The 16,698-nt window shown below is 43.0% G+C and overlaps 2 protein-coding genes across 3 annotated transcripts; both read right to left on the bottom strand.

Annotated features, from left to right (window-relative positions):
- Positions 1-89: 89 nt before the first annotated feature.
- LOC142991255 (uncharacterized) lies at positions 90-7,075 on the bottom strand. Of its 2 annotated transcripts, none has more exons than XM_076141320.1 (6): positions 6,649-7,075; positions 5,022-5,264; positions 4,787-4,870; positions 3,824-3,874; positions 3,645-3,683; positions 90-2,594 (listed from the first exon to the last, which is right to left on the bottom strand). In XM_076141320.1, the coding sequence occupies exons 2-6, from the start codon at positions 5,124-5,126 to the stop codon at positions 2,511-2,513; spliced, it is 363 nt and encodes a 120-aa protein (XP_075997435.1). In that variant the 5' UTR covers positions 5,127-5,264; positions 6,649-7,075; the 3' UTR covers positions 90-2,510. The 2 variants fall into 2 exon arrangements, with proteins under 2 accessions (XP_075997435.1, XP_075997434.1); XM_076141319.1 differs by having other exon boundaries at positions 92-2,594; positions 5,022-5,219; positions 6,649-7,072.
- A 1,042-nt stretch (positions 7,076-8,117) lies between these two features.
- Positions 8,118-16,666, bottom strand: mst1 (macrophage stimulating 1). Its single transcript, XM_076140930.1, has 18 exons — positions 16,428-16,666; positions 15,856-16,000; positions 14,988-15,103; positions 14,781-14,895; positions 14,564-14,700; positions 14,367-14,487; positions 13,995-14,113; positions 12,589-12,760; positions 12,072-12,202; positions 11,783-11,885; positions 11,533-11,669; positions 11,389-11,421; positions 11,172-11,286; positions 11,007-11,084; positions 10,781-10,927; positions 10,149-10,255; positions 9,733-9,872; positions 8,118-9,513 (listed from the first exon to the last, which is right to left on the bottom strand). Exons 1-18 carry the CDS (start codon positions 16,480-16,482, stop codon positions 9,316-9,318), a joined length of 2,169 nt encoding a protein of 722 aa, XP_075997045.1. The 5' UTR covers positions 16,483-16,666; the 3' UTR covers positions 8,118-9,315.
- Positions 16,667-16,698: the final 32 nt, after the last annotated feature.

Raw genomic sequence — 16,698 nt, 5'->3', positions numbered from 1 at the left:
TAAATGTATTTAAACCAATTTGTAACGGGCTGTGCATTATGCAGTTGCTCTATGACCAAAACAGAGTTGATATGTGCGATATTTTATTGATAAGCAATAAAGAAGCAGAGTAACACAAATCACATGGTAAAGAATCGTAACAAAATATATATCACAGGTTTGTGAGTTGTATTAATGAAGTGGATGAGGAGACATCAATAACATAACTACAAAATGGTGTTAAAAGTACGGCATAAAAGAGGATTTGTCAAGTTACACTCATGAATATTCAACTTCTCAGTAACAAAATGGATCAAGTATGTCACTACATCACTATCAGTAAGATCACAGAACAAAATTGTCCCCATAAAGACAGTAAATATCCAGGCACAGCTCATGTCAAACTGCAAACACTGACTCAAGTGTAGATAAACAAATAGGCACCTTTAGGTTTATTCCATTCGCTGTGTCGACGTAAATGTAATGAGATGAGGACTATCACATTATTAGTTTGCGTTACTAAGGTTTCAGTTATTAAGTTAAAGGTGATATATTGTACATCAACATGGGCAAGATCCAAATCGCCTGCAAGTCTGATGGAAACTACAACTAACCAAAACCTCCTGAGAGATGACCCAGGCCTTGTGTTCAGAGGTAGTCCGGAGGGCAGCAATGAAAGTCAATGCATATGAACAAGAAAACACATCACGCCTACTGGCAGCAATTTAGTCAGCAGTGCTAAAACACATGAAATCAATGGCAGACAACATATCATCGCGGTAAGAAATGTGATTCCAGTGGCAGATGCAATGCTTCCTCAGGTGGAGAGGATCGATCCTCATGAGGAAGAAGCTTAAGGTCTGGAAATCAGGAAGCACAATTAATAACTTTTATCATTAAAGCAGCAGAGCCCCTAATTAGGTGGGAAAACAGAAGCCAGGCTTTGCAAAATAGGTCCAAAAACTTGTATTCCATTTGTACTTTATGAAGTCTTCCTTACAAAAAACTTCATTTCACAACTAGAATATCGGCTCTAACCTATTTGGCGGTAACCCGTCACTCTATTCGGCTTTTAGGGATCGATATTCATACTACACTTGTCTTCATGCTATATTGTTTCCCATCACTTTCATGTATTTCAGCACTAAGTAGTTATTTGCTGCCCCTCCTTTCAAACCACAAGAATTAAGAGTGTCACACATACAGTTTACAGTGTAAGAATCACAAGAATACATGATGCTATTGTGAGACTGTTGAGGAGTAGCAGACCCAAAAACAAACATTTCATTAAAAAAAAAACACCATACAAACTATCTGATCAAGTTATTGTAAACTATCGGCTGCATTCTATTTCAGAAAAAATAAAGTCTAATTTCAGGTTGTAACAAATATAGTTTTAAAAACAACAAACAACAAAAAAAATGCGATACTGATGCTTCTGTTTGTACACTGGTGGGAGTTGAAGCTGCTGCACATGGTTGTGTAATACACGGTTCCGTCTACATCAAACGTGTCGGCTCGCGTGTGTGTGTTCATGTGTGTGTGTGTTGGGAGTTTCTGCTTGTGCATGAGTGTGTAGGTCATCGGTGAGGGAGTGAAGACTTACTTTGTCAGAGATGTTCTTGTCCTTTTTGTGTTACTGAGGTAGAATGAGAGATTAAGAAACTGAGGCGAACTGAGGTTTCAATGAGGTCTGGTGTGTCGAGGCAAACTGTCAAATGTCAAATACAGATCAGACATGCACAACATTTGGAGCACAACAATTATACTGAGCAGACTGACATGTTCCTGAATACTTTTGTACCTGAGGTTTCAATATGGTGTAAGAGTAATGTAAGAGCAAAGTCCTGAGTGCGGCACAATGACATGTCATGAAGACTTTGATTCCAAAATGAGATATCCATTCATACCTTTGGATTGCCTCTTTAAAATGATTGTTTCTTCAAAGGAAAATATAATAAACAGAATATCACAGAAGTTATGACCTATCAGAATCATTTGCATTGAATTATATTGACATTTGAAGTCATGCGCTCGTTTAAAATTGTGAATTTTAAGCAGTGAACTTGCAATAACATTTTCCCCTTCAAATGGATATTGCATTTTGGAACAAAACCTTTTGCATCTACTTTTCTTATTAATGACTTCAGCGCACCACAAATGTCACCTTCTTGCTCCCATGTCATATGTAGACTCATATGGCTTGATATGATTTAGTAATGTGTGTTTTGATGTAATGGATCGGTTCAGCTCCTTCCATAATCCCCTTTCGTTTAAGCCAACAACGCCGTCCTGTCTACTCCATGCACACACGCACCCACACACCCGTGCACACACATACACTCCTAAAAAAACGTATCCATCGGCCCAATTCTTCAATGTTAAAACAGAGCTGTGAACCAACAAACCCATGAGTAGAAACCGCTGGTTGAAATGAATCTTTTTGTTCCTGAATCCCCATCACAGATTGGGGTTAGACTGTACCCCTGTTTGCTTGGGGCCAAACCTTGAGGTAGGTCGAGGTGTTTGATCTACTCCCCTTCCTCCTGCTCGGGAACCTGAGATGATGAAGGCTCAAACTGCGAGGGACCCTCCTCAGCCTCTTCTGAAGGGCCCTGGAAGAACAGCAGGGACCAAAACCATGTCACTTAGTCTGTTTATATCTCTCTGTGACTCGTTATGTGCCGTGCAGTGAATCAACACGGGAATTAAGAATACAAGAATGAGTGTAGAAATCTCATTGAGTGATTGCGTGCGTGCGTGCGTGCGAGAAACAGGTCCAGCTGTCAGACCTAGAAATGTGAGGAAGACGACAGTTAAGTCAGGAAACCAAGAAGACAGAGGAAGAGAGACAGTTAGATCAGGTTTCCCCTCTCTACATTGACTCATTCTTCCCCTTCGCGTGCGTCTGGAAAAGGCAGTCCGTCTAACGGTTTCAGTTCGTGAAGCCTCTTAACCTCTTTGAGACTTTTCAGTGCAGAGGATGCGATAAGACAGATGGGGCATCAAGAGGATTGGGGTGTTGTGGTGGTGAATGTTGTGCAACCCTTTTCATTTGACAAACTGAATGGCTTCTTTAAGAACGAAAACGGCAGGCAAGAAATGTAATTGAAGGTGTATCCGCGCACTTGAGCGTTACCAAGAAACCGACATATTCTAATGAAGTGACTTTACGTGAAACGCAATCAGCGCGTAGTTCCAGGAACACTATTTCTTGCTTTCCAATTTAAAGGAAACATACTAACGTGGGAGTGATACTTGAACAATATGTGGACTCAGATCAACTTACAACTAATGAGTCAATGCAAACACTTTGTATATTGTTTGAATGCTTGATTAAAAATGACAAAGACATTGACGCAGACACTGGAGTCGTGTTTTGTGGGCTGCAGCACCGTTATAATGCATTATAATGTAACAGTGAGTTTGTTAATATAGTTTTGCATGGATGTTAGAAATAACAACAGATAATATGCAAGCACAAGTTAAATTCCTGCAAAAACCTATGATTTAACAGACTTTATGATTGTGTAATGATTTGAAGATGCTGCATCAAATCATAAGGTGTTTGGTTAATAACTACATTTATGAGAGTATAATGGTAAACAAATCAAACACTTACATTTGGACTTATTTATTGTTATATGAAGCTTATTTTTCCTCACCTCCTGCTCTTCCGTTGCTTCTTGAACTACTTTCTGAGGCTGTGGAGAGAAACGCAGCAGATTGCAGTGAACATGGAGGGGAATGGTGCTGTGCTGATGTTGCATTCAAAGACCGCGGATGCTTTGGACACATTTACAATTCCATGATGTGTGTCAAAGTGTCAGTGATTGCTCCATACCCATTTCCTCGGTCGGCCACGTGGTCGTCTCTCCCCAACTGGCACGACTTTCTGAGGAAGAAAGGGTGAATGGTTCAAACGAGGGCGAGCGTACCTTCATTTGACAGTTTTGGTTAAACATTAGTTGACGTTGCCTTTAATTGCTTCTGCAAGTCATTGGAGAACATTTTAAAGGAGTCGGTATGATCGCTTCACTAAACTATGTGTGATATTAACATTTAGACTCTCAGTAACAGTGACTAATCATTTGAATAAACACGTATACACATGAATGAATGACATGATTCATTTCCACACCCAACCAATTACTCATTTATATAAAAGGCATTACATTGATTCAAATTACTAGCATTTTAAAAACTGTGCTCTGCTCAACAAGATCAGTAACTGAACAGTAGAACAGAAGAAAATAATTAATAGGAACAAATCTTGTAATGTCTTGTATGTCTCTGCCAAAGAAGATAAGACAAATAAAAACAGAATAAATCAGAGAAAATGCACAACTAGTTCCTGCAAATGTTATGATTTGACTGGAAAGTTGCCAGCAGGGGCAGTATCACAACAATTCCAGCCAAACACAATCAGCTTCTTACATGGACAACAGAGTCAAAATGTACAATTGAAAGCTTTGTTCCTTGTGTGCACCAATGAATCATTCTATGAGTGTATGAACAGACATGTTGATAGTAAGTAGTGCAGTCAGGTTTCTCACTCTTTACTTTGAATAATTATTATCAATATCTTGCATTTTCTTTGTCATAAGCAGTCATTTACCTCCCATATTGACTAATTACACTGAATTTACTGGAACACTCTCTGATTCAAAGGGGACTTCAGACTTGTGCCTTATTAAAGACACATGCACTGCAAAGGTCAACTAGCTGAGTCTGTGTGTTAAATCATTTAGACGGTGTGAACATCAGCTGTAACAGACAATATGCACATCAGTTGAGTCAGTTGAACCTTCAGAGCAGTCCGGGGTCCCTTGTTCTTGCTCCCTTTGGGTCGTCCCCTCGGCCGCTTTGGAGTTGGTGGGCCAACTGGTTCCTAGAAAGCAGACGACGCACTCACGATCAGAAACAGTTGCTTGCACGGAACTGCTCACTGCATCCAGGAAGCTGAGTGACTTTGTTTGAGATGGTAAAATACAGTGTTATTTAAGGTCAGGATTGGATCATATTAAAGTGAGTGTTGCTACCTGTTGCTGCTTCCGTGGCCGCCCCCTGCCCCTGCGCTGAGGCTCGGGAGGTGACTGGGCAGTGCTTGGCTCAGGTGACGGCTCTCTGGTCCCACTGTCACTCATGCCTGCTTCTGTCCACTTGCTTCAAAGGAGTGTGGGGCATCAAAGCCTGGGGGGGCTGGGGGAGCGGCCTCAGGGGCGACAACAGGAGGAGACCTGAACAGGGTGAAGCCAGGAGTGAAGAAGGCGAGAGGACTTCTTCTGAATTTGGCATAGAATACATACAGCGTGTGCAGCAAAGTAAAGGAATATAGGTAATCAGCTGTGTTGCCATATCACTGCAGTACATCTCAACAATTACACTAACCAGTTTAAAATCACCCTTAATATATAATTCAATGAAAAACTCAAAAGTTACACAGGAGCCTTTCTGCAATGCAAGCGTGGGAACTGCTTGTATATACGCCTTGGCACCGGGTTTATCCGAATGCAGACAGGGGTTTGGCAAACGCAGGGAAACATGAGAATGCTCTGCAGTCACTAAAAGTAGCACAGATATTCACAACTCAATCTACCATCCAAAATGTGCGTCGAGGCCGCCTGTGTGTAATGGCTGTGTGTGAGGGTTCACGCAGGCTGTGTAGACGTGTGACGACACTGACACAAACTTGTTTTGTTACTATTTGTTTTCTACATAGTATTTCTCACCGAGCTGATAAAATGCATCTATTTTTTTTTAAAGGGAAATGTACACCTGCAATTGCAAAACACACACACAACACACTACAACACACAACAAGTACAGAAGAAACTTACAGGCCACATTAATGGCAATAAGCTCAATGTAAAGTTAGAATAGCCTCTTTAATAAACCTGTATTCGTAGTTCTTTGATAAAACAAAGCCTTTATGATATTCTTTCTCTCTTTTTTTGGCAAATAAAGCGTCTGGACTAAATTGAGTGTTGGTAAATACCCAAGCAAACCATTTAGCACAGGGAGGAATGTGCCAAACACTAATTACCAACACAGCCTATCACATCGCTTGAGCCAAAGCAGGAAGTCGGAGTAATTTGAGAAATGTACACATCCTCAATGTAACGACGATCTTTAAAACAAGACGCACCACGGTTACATATCAACTCCGTCCTGCGTAACAAACAAACGCGCTGCGCTTCTGCTGCACACTCATATGTGTTTGGCACTCAACTACAGGACTGAATGTACTTTTTGCATATGGGCGGCAATTGCAAGCACAGAAAACAGGCTTATGCAGCGTGCGTAAAGCGCCGTAACACACAAGGAAGCCCTCGGGGTTTCCACAGGGGTTAATGTGCTGGAACTGGTCGGGTAAGTGGCGCAAGTTAACGCCAAAACAACAACCGAGGCCATTCGCGTTAAAGCGTAAATCCCGGACTCACTACATCCTGTGCGTAAGCAAACGCTTCCATCACTTGCGCAATCGGTGTGAAATGAGTTGTGCCGTGATAACAGGTCCGCTGAAAATGTGGACACGGGCGAGAGAAGTTCACCGAGAAGGAAAAGGGCGAAAATACAGGTGCAAAAAGATCCGATTGTTTCCCAACCGAGCGGCTTGTTGTGGTGGAAGTGTGGCGGAGCGGTGAGCGCGGAGACGAGCTCACTTACCTTTGCTTTGGGGGGGAAAGATGTGTTCGTCCTTTGCTGTTACCGGGAAGTTCACCAGTCAGCCTTCTTACTTTGTGCACAACTATAAAAATCTGAGAGTCTCGTCCGTCTCATTGGCTGGGATGAGACAGTAATCTTCCCCTCTCCCTCTCTTTCTCCTCCTTTAATCGGAAATGTGTGTGATCCCCCAGCCGTCCAGTCACCAGTACCCCAGTTGAAGTATAATGGGGGGTTGTAGCTGCAGTATGCATTGCATACTTTCTCTATTAAAGCATGTTTCAAGAAAGAACAGGGTAGGAGGGTTGAAACAGTGGACCCCGCCCAGAAAGCTCACCGGACCACCCACTTGAGAGAGACGGGCATCAGACAGGCTAGTTCCGGGGTTCCCAAAGTGGGGTCCGGGGGGTGGGAGTTCCCCGGCCCCTTTAGGAACAGCTTTACTGTGTCTGAGTCTAGAAATGATGGTGAGCTCATACTGTTTCAATCAGAGGTTTCACTCTGTTATCTCCCCACCTACAGAGCTGCTTCTGTCTTTCTGTAAGTCAGGACTGATGAGGGAAATAAATATCAAGATGGACTTTGTGAGAACAGTCTGCTGCTCTGTGATGAGCGTGTGCGTGTGCGTGTGTGTTTGTGTGTGTGTGTGTGTGTGTGTGTGTGTGTGTGCGCGCGCGTGTGTGTGCGTGTGTGTGTAAAAGCCTGGCGCATGGTCTTATGCATTGCATCATGCACTATAGGCTTACATGCAGCACATTAGAGGCGAGGAAAAGGACAACAATAGCTATATTCATTTACCAGTTTGTGTGAGAGAATGAGTCTCTCTCTCGCTCTCTCTCTCTCTCTCTCTCTCTCTCTCTCTCTCTCTCCCCCCCCCCCCCCCCCCCCCCCCCCTCACATTGATCCTGTCAGGATTCAAGTTTGTTTTAAGTTAGGAGCCAAATCTAGACTTTAATCTTCAAAACTGTATTTTTGAGAATAGATTTCCCACTTTCTCACTTTCCTTCTTTTCAAGGTTTTTCCAGGACAATTATAAATGAGCGGGTCACTTCACATGGTCTCAGTTGGCTGCAGCACAGTGAGGTAGAAAGAAGAATGTGTGAAATGATCTTAAAATTCACACAATCTAAAGCAAAGTAACAAATATTACGTGATATCGGTCTGCGTCCTTTCCAAGAGTAAATTCAGTAGGTGAGCGCAAATGTAAAAATATAATTTTTAGCCGTAGTCATAACACATTCCAGGGATACCTAAAGCTGGGCCGGTCATAGAGTCATGTCAGGTGAACTTGCTGGCAAAAGACCAAAGTAGAATTCTGTAAAAACAACTTTTGCTTCTGTGACTTATAGAGTCATAATTCATAAATGAGTGATATATTCAGAATTACTACTGTGACTCATCAAAACTTCCCAAACATTTGTCAGGAAACTATAACCTAAATTAAATAGAATAAGAAATAGGACAGTAATGCCTTTTGTGGCAGAATTGCTCATTTATTGAAAAATTTATTCAAGTTTCCAACAACTTTGCAAGCTTCAGTTTGCAGACTAAGAATTATCAGTCATACATGTATTTGATTAGTCATCCACTATAAATATTACTAAATGAGAGAACAGAATGACGCTTGAACATCACGACTGTTAACCTGTCGTTTCTACAAAGCTCCATCATTACAGACGGGAACCTGCACACTGAGATATTTGTTTTTATTTTTCCTTATTTTATGCGTAATGAAATGTCAGAAAGACTTTTGATTGGTACAGCAAAATGAATCTGAAAAGTGTGTGCGAGAGAGAGAGAGACAAAGAGAGAGAGAGTGAGAGTGTGTGTGTTGAGTGGTCTTCTGCAGGCTGGTGTGTGTCTGAGATTCTGTTGGACTCTGATCTTGAGGTTTATTTAAGCTGAATTCCGTGGGCTCATCGGGACCGGGTTACAAAAATCCTCCTATAGAACTAGAAAGAATGTGCAGCGCATACAGTTTTGCATAAGGCACAAAGGCATGTCTTTAGAGGTGGGGGCGGGCATCAAAAGACAGGCAGAGGAGGGATTTCTTTAGAGGCTGGGGACACAGAAGGTATTTTGGAGCTCCATTCAGTGCCAGGCGGAGGGGTGGTGTGTGTGATGGAGAGAGCTAGGGGCTGGGATGGAACCTCCACACCTCCTCCATGCTCGCCCCTTAATTAGCTTTCTCTCAAACTGGAGGGCTGCAATTAGGCCTGATTGTGACACCTTTGTACTTGTAAATAAATATCATGAATTAACATTTAACATGTTTTGTGATGCCCGACGCTTATATCAATTACAACAATTCCAGTTTGGTCTCCCCTCCGCCCCACACTTGTAGATTTGGAGCAAAGTCCAAATTGTTCACTTAGATTTAGGTGTAATGTTAGTTTGAATATGAAATGATCTGTAAATCAGAATGACAGTGATCAGATTATGATGTTATTGTAGATTGTATCTTTCAATTGACGTAAATGCAAATAAAACAAAGCAGAAATAACAAACAATTATTGTGTCCCTACTCAGCAACAAGCCAGTCTATGTGTAAGATTTGTATATATGCAATGTCAAACCATTATAAGTCATGATTAATTATGGATGTATTATCAAACACATTTATTGCAAAAGGAATCTCATGGAGGGAGAATGTAAAGTATACTGTAAGGTTTAGGCAGTAGGTGGATCAGTCCTTGTTGGATGGTGGTTGTCCATCTCCATGACCTTCTTGATCCAGTCCACATAGACAGAGACGCGGATGAAGATGTTGGGCTGGCCTGGGTGTCCGCAGCGCCTCATGGGAATGATGACACCCTCCAGCACCCAGCAGTCGCTGTTGGGACAGGCCAAGGGGCCGCCGTAGTCCCTCTGCACACACACACGCACACACACACACGGGAGACACACACACACACACACACACACACACAAGGAGAGACACATTTCGGAATCATTACATTGGGATTCCCTTGCTTCACTCTTTCCTCGTCTCTCCTCCAGTCATGTTACAACAACAAATAAGAATGTGAGATATGTGTTGCCATTCCAGACAATTCTAAACCATCAATAAACCTTTAAATCCCCCACCTCACAGGCACCTACGCCACCCTGGAAGGAGCCTGTGCACATCTCATTCTCACGGACTCTCCCGCGGAAGTATTTGTTGCATTCCTTGTTACTGAGAACTGGAAACTGGGCCACATGGAGGACGGTTTCATCTCCAGTACCTTCAAGACAGTAAAGAAGGACGAAGGGAGAAAGCATGAGACGCATGTTTAGTGAGATGGAGGGACAAAAAAGGTGGACGGAAATAGCAACACCATCTGTTGCTCAACAGTCGGAATAACTTTCTCATTTAAGATGCTACAGCAATGAAACTGATACTTCAAGGGCAGAAACGAGATGTTTGTTCTTCGGAAGCGACGGAGACAGACTGCAGCTGCATAAAGTGCCAGAATGCACTAAATTCAGTCGCACATTGTCATCTCCAGAGGACTACTTGCCTTTCGTCTCACCCCATCCGGCGATCTCACAGGTCGTCCCCTCTGCTACAATGTAGCGCACAGGAGGGAGGCAGATCTGGGAGACGCGCTCATTAAATTGGGCAGGTCTAGGAAAACAAGAGAAGCTGTAAGAAAGTGAACAATGTGACGCCCTGTCTCTCTCTTTCTTTCTTTCTTTCTCTCTCTCTCTCTCTCTCTCTCTCTCTCTCTCTTTCTCTGTGTTTCTACTCATTAGCAGGTAAAATGCCTCCATTCTAAATTTAAAGTAAAGGTGACCCAGTATCAGCTGTGTGTGTGTGTGTGTGTGAGTAAAAATCCAACCAAACTGGAGAAGAAGAAAATCCTCATAATTGGATACACAGTAAACAAAGCTCCAGGGAAAATCTCTCAACTCTGCAGATAATTAGAAATACTAAAGCAAAACCTGTTGTCATTGTAGAAAAAGTCATATTTTGGAGACACAAGATTTTTAATGGCCACTCTGCAGCCATATTTTGTTGATTTCTCCTTCAATGTAGCAGAGGGAAGGTTTGGAAACGGAAATACTCCATGTACCTGCACTGTACTTGAGTTAATACTGTATAATTAGTTCCTTCCACCTGTGTATGTAATCAAAACGTGACAGTACACACTGTTCCAGCTGCAGCATGACGAGCTGAGACTCTGACGGTCCACAGACGATCTTGGTGAGCGAGATGATTTGCGCACCAGGCTCTCCCTCTTGTGGGTCACGGAACAAAGTCCCCATCATGGCCGTGTATCCAGGCAGGTCCACATAACTTCCAACAGAGGACAAGTAAATAGTTTGCATTTGACATTTTATGAGAAGCACTTATTTCCTGATTGATTAATGTTTACCAGGAGGAAAAACACTGCTTGGTGCTGATCACCCATCTGGGGTTAACCAGGGATCCTCCACAGAAATGATTTCCTTTCCTGCACACAAGAAGTCAAAGGTCACCCAGAGCAGCGTCGCTTCTTCCTGTCCACGGTCACGGTCTGTCCCTGCTCTCCCACACTGACCTGTCTCTGAGGCTCACCGTCCACGGCGAGTTCCCAGGAAGGCCGCCTATTATCCGAGACCTCCTGGCGGGCAGACGGTCGTCTCTCTTCCCACACTCGGTGAACTCCACGTTCTCTGCGTTTTGAAAGAAGGCAATGAGGAGTAACAAACGTGAAGAGACTTCGCACTTCACTTGGAATTGTTTTGTTTTCTCTCATTTGCGGCTCACAAACTAACCTACTGGTTCTGTTATGGACACTTTCTCTCCAGCTGTTCAACAAAAAGAAGATGAATTATCAAACGGTTTATCAACAAACAGCAGCTTGTCTGTAGAAATGTGATGTGAATGTTAAACCAGGGGGAGAAAGCAGAGTTTTGTACCACACTGTTTGATGGCACAGTAGTCAAATTCAGTTTTCGGGTCGGTGGTGTAGCACCAGGGTCCATGCTGGTCCCCATCTGGGTTCCGGCAGTAGTTCTCTGTCAGATTGGCCTCAGGATGCGTTCTCTGGTTGATCCTCAGAAAAGAAAAACACACCACACATTTGTTATCCTGCAAATAAAACATCAAATAAAACATCCTGCCTCTTCATAATTCCATAAATATCTGAAATGATAGTAATCATCATACTTGGTCCTGTGAGGCGTGTTCACATTCCATTTCTGGCAGGTGATGCCTTTACGGGTTTTGCGGACCATTCCTCTGTAGTTTCTTCCATTTTCATGATAGCAATCTATTAAAAGAGGAAGATTACAAGGGGCGACCGTGACTAATTATTGCATACAGTAAGTGCGGCCGGTGGAAAACACAGGAAAAAGCATCACGTGTTCTTCGGGCCATTAGACCACAGGCTCATCTTCATCCATACATGTAATTTTTCCCTAAATCCAGCAGAGTGAGAGTGCAGGGGGCAGCGTACCCTCAGCCTCGATGTCATCCGCACAGCGTTTGATCTGTAAGCAGAGAGCCGTCCGCATCTCCGGCACAGATGTGAAGCACCAGGGAGCCTCCGATCCATCTGGGTTACGACAGTAGTTCTCCTCCAAACCCCTGGAAGCAGCGCAGCACACAGAGGAACGCCCAGTGCCTCATCAGTTATGCGTTCATTGGTAATGCTTAGATTGAGTTACTATACTACTATACAGTTACTTCTTTCCTTAAACTTCTTCTAAGTGTGTATGTTGGGAGAGTCACCACTCCCTTTTGACTTCATTCATTATAAATACATATGCAATGCACATCCACTCTCTCATTCAAAGTGTCGAGTTGTTGACCATCAATCATCTGCTGTCAACTGTCATCAGAGCAACAACATGACAGGGAAATTCACTGCAGTGACATCTTGACATTAATATTCATGTGCAACCCGAATACTTCAAAACTACCAAACTTCCACCTGTCAAACCGACTCAGCTGTGTTCTGACTTCATCCTTACTTGCACTCGTATGTGTTGGGGTAGAAGGGATGCTCGTGAGGGTATTGGGCGTCCCAGCGCTGACAGGGGATACCTGAGGTGGTCTCGTTGACTTTCCCTCGGTAATCCTCCCCGCGGCCACGGAAACAGTTGGTGGTGTAGCTGGAGCGCTGGCGTTTCTTTGGAACCACAGCTGGTTGGAGAGGAAACAGAGAGTTAGGGTTTAGGGTTAGAGTTACAGCTGACCAATGGACCACAGTGAGGGCAGGATGAGGAAGTGAATGTGGTGCTATTGGGGTTATTTCCATTATGTTGAACATGATGACACAGTGGAGTTATGAAATAATGCAATAAAAGTGATGAGCTTTTGTTGTTGTCACTATGATGTCATTATGCTTCCTCCTGTGGTGTGAGACGCTTGTCATGTGCACATAGTGGGTGGATTGTAGTATTCTCCAAATAAAGTCCAGCATGGTTAAATTTTAAACAAAGATAAAACAAAACATTGCTTTGCTTTCATCATTTTGTTGATTTGGAGAAGGATAATAAATTTAAACAATACATTTTAGGGAAAGTATTCTTCTTTATGTGAGCTCTAGTTACGCCACCAGGTGGCAGTATAGAGCAGAGGTCTGGCCCCTGTGAAATGCCACCATTGCTATTGTGACCTTGCACAACAACTTGTGTTGAAATTTGGGAAAAACCCCAATGACAAGTCGGATAAAGTTTATTCAGAGATAAATATTAGACCTGAACTAAATGTTCAGCTTTTAATTCTGTTTTTGCGTCACATTAGTGGATTAATTAGTTAATGGATGTATGAACAAATTCATTTGAATAGACTTTTACAACATAAACCATGAACAATAACATCAAGATCTTTGCCTGGAACGCTTTAAAACGTGGAACTGGTATAAAACACAGGATGATAAACGGGAGATACCTCAGCGAGAAAGGGAAATGTTTAAATGACGATTTTTAAATGTTTAATTACCCTGGAGACTTTTTAAATTGGAACACATCGACTCTCAAATCCAAAAGCATCATGGGGACTGTTTCACATTTGTGAAGTGATTTGCCAAAATACCAAAAAGACAATTTTCAAAATTTAATTACAATGACTTAATGAGATTCCCTTCTCCCACTGTGTGTGTCTTAATGTGGCTGGTATCACCACAGTAAACAAAGTCACACACGCCTCTGTAACAGCTGGGCTGTCAGATGGAGACAACAACTAAATCTCAACCTCAACAGCAAAAATGCAACTAAACCGGTGAAACTCTGAACATCCACACAAACGCTCTGCTCAACCAGACCTTTGGTCTGCGATGTTCACTCGCTCCTCATCAGCTGGCCTCTACCGGGCTTCACTCTTAACACTTTGGAGTTTAATGATGTAATGGTAAGACAGCACAGACGTCTCTTACTGCACTTGCTGATCTCGCAGCTTTCTCTCTCCACCTCAGGGTCTGTGGTGTAACACCAGGGGACAGGAGAGGCGTCGGGGTTACGGCAGGAATTATCATCTAGACTCTTATCTGGATACCTGAGACACACACATGAGCAGCGTTAATGTGTGAGAGTGGAGCTGATGTGGGCAAACACACAGATCCTCCCTCACACTTCACAGAACAGGATGGGACTTTTGTGAGCTTTCTTTGATTACTTGATGTGAAAGATAACACACACACTCACTCTGAGCATCTAGCTGCAAACGCATGCACCCGTTACACACAAACCAACACATTCATGCACATCTATCTGTCAGTTGAAGCTTATGGAGATGAAAGTGTGTGTACTTCTCAGGCTGGTAGATGTGCTGGTGAGGATACTGCTGGTCCCATCTCTGACACTCTCTGCCGCTCACAGTGTGGTCCACCTGCCCTCTGTAGTCCTCTCCATTACACGTGATACACACCTCTGCAAACACACATGTGGGAGAATAAGCCATAATCCAGCCCCTGTCACATGTTGTCTCCAGTTGTGTTGGACGCACCGTCTTTGCACTGGGGAATGTTGCAGCTTTCGTAGCGTCTCTCCGGGTCGGTGGTGTAGCACCAAGGTCCGATCCGGTCCCCATCCGGATTCCTGCAGTAGTTGAGCTCCAGGCCGTTGGTGGCTGTGGGGGTCCATCTGGGACAGGGGAGAGGAAGATGAGACCACACACCAGAAACTTCCGCTTCTGAGGAAAAAGACTGATTCTCATGTCTCACCTGTGATCGTGAGGGAACTTGGACCACCACTGCTGGCAGGTGAGTCCACTCTTGGTGGTGAAGACTTTACCTCTGTAGTCCTCCCCTTTACCCACGATGCATTGCCTTACATAGACTTCACAATGAAACAGCACATCAACTCCAAATTTACAGGGTTTTCTCTCCGCGGGGTAAAGATCCGTCACATAACGCCGGTGCATTTCTCACCTTTCTTCTGGTAAAGGTCACAGTTCACGTTCCTCTTCACCTCTGCGTTGCTCCCGTCAGCGATCCAGGGAAGATGTTTGCAGGTGACAGTTGGACGTGTCTCAAGGTTGAAGGCTCTGATGAGGAAGGATACTTTCACATCACAACTCATAGGTACCAATGATTAATAATGTTTACATATGAGGGGTAAACAAGTTGGCAAGACGACCTTTTTAAATGCTAATAATGCTAATAATAATCTGTTAACAACACCCACACAGGTCAAAGTTGTCTTTACTTATTAAGTGTGATTAGATCTGTTCTCAGGACTGTGTGTGTGTGTACAGCACAGGCTTGATCTCCTGATTCTGTTTGCTAGATCACTCATTCCTTTATGATTCTTTGATGTGCAGAGTTTGGTGACCTTACAAACTCCAACCATATGGTGCTCAATGTTTATCTGACCAAAGTGTGTGCAGGACCCTTTAAAGATGATTAACAAGTCCTTATAATTTAGGGTTGGGGGTCCAAATCTTTCAGAACAGATGCAGTTTTCTTGATTTAAAACCAAACATGTACAGTATCTTGACTTTGAGCTGCAGCGCTGGAATGAAATGTGAAATACAAATAAAGAACATTGATATTCTCTCATTTTATTGAACAACAACATAAAAGCTTTTAAATCTGCATCTAGGATTTGTTCTTAAACGTATCGTCATAATGGATTCTGCAGCATCTTGTTTGAAATTCTGATGATTTTGCACTGAGAGACACACACACACATTAGAGATGAAATTAAAAAAAATGTAGATGTTGTGTATCAGTTTGTAAAAATGACTGAATTATGACACGCTGGTGTTAAAGTATGTGGTGCACTGTGTGTGTGTACCTGCAGTCCAGGGACAGTGAGCAGCGTGTGGCACAGTCCTCCAGGTTTAGTCCAGGTAACATGAGCACTCGAGCTGAATTCCAGGGGGTGGGAACGAGCTCCCTCCCCTCTGAGCGCTGGAAGTCATTCAACGGACTGCGGTACCCTGTTTATGTACAGTACAACCACAAACACGTACACACACAGGCTCAGACTGTATCTGTTTCAGTCCACTTTGACAGAGGAGTCCAGGGTTACTGGTACCCACAGCAGCATATGGGCACAGGCCTGCACACATATAACCTTTGGACCAACACACTGCTGGGGGAGAGATAGTCAGCATTGGACCTTTAAAAAGCATAAAACAGCACATATTTCCTCTAATATACCAATATCACATAGGTAGTGATCCTATACATTGATTGTGTGAAGCAGTAATACAAATACTACAAAGTAAGGGAGATAAGCTGAACAGGCTAAAGGTTCTACATTTAAACTTAATTTTATACACATAATTATCTACATTCTAGCATCTCTATAAACCTTTAGTCATTTTAATTTAAAGCAGCGAGGAAGGAATCAAAGTGTCTTACCAGTGATCAGTCCAGCACAAACTGTCAGGAGCAAACAAGGCAGCAAGAATTTCATTGTTTCTAGTCTGCACACGATGAAGATAAGACGGGTTTAATAACACACAAGCTCTCAATCCCAGCTGTGGCTTCTTCTTCCTCTTTTGTGGTTTTTCCTCAGAATGATGAAGTACGTCACAGATCCAGCGTAACAGACATTGAGAAACCCAGGAGAACGTGATGAATGTTGTAGTGAAAACAAAAAAATATACTGATACTGATACTGATACTGACT

Source organism: Genypterus blacodes, unplaced genomic scaffold (assembly GCF_046128005.1).
Source record: "Genypterus blacodes isolate CSIRO-AG114 ecotype Tasmania unplaced genomic scaffold, CSIRO-AGI_Gbla_v1 ptg000017l_1, whole genome shotgun sequence".
NCBI lineage: Eukaryota > Metazoa > Chordata > Actinopteri > Ophidiiformes > Ophidiidae > Genypterus > Genypterus blacodes.
This window is presented reverse-complemented; position numbering and strand designations above follow the sequence as displayed.

Bases quoted from the DNA above. Each gene is read 5' to 3' on its own strand.
- LOC142991255 (XM_076141320.1), bottom strand. From the start codon at position 5,126: ATGAGTGACAGTGGGACCAGAGAGCCGTCACCTGAGCCAAGCACTGCC. The intron at 3,875-4,786 runs GTTCAACTGACT...TTTCTTCCTCAG, and splicing joins GACCCCGGACTGCTCTGAAG to AAAGTCGTGCCAGTTGGGGA. The intron at 2,595-3,644 runs GTGAGGAAAAAT...CTGTTCTTCCAG, and splicing joins AAGCAACGGAAGAGCAGGAG to GGCCCTTCAGAAGAGGCTGA.
- mst1 (XM_076140930.1), bottom strand. From the start codon at position 16,482: ATGAAATTCTTGCTGCCTTGTTTGCTCCTGACAGTTTGTGCTGGACTG. The intron at 10,256-10,780 runs GTGTGTACTGTC...TTGTTTTCCTAG, and splicing joins GTCATGCTGCAGCTGGAACA to ACCTGCCCAATTTAATGAGC. The intron at 9,514-9,732 runs GTGGGGGATTTA...GTGTGTGTGCAG, and splicing joins GTGGCGTAGGTGCCTGTGAG to AGGGACTACGGCGGCCCCTT.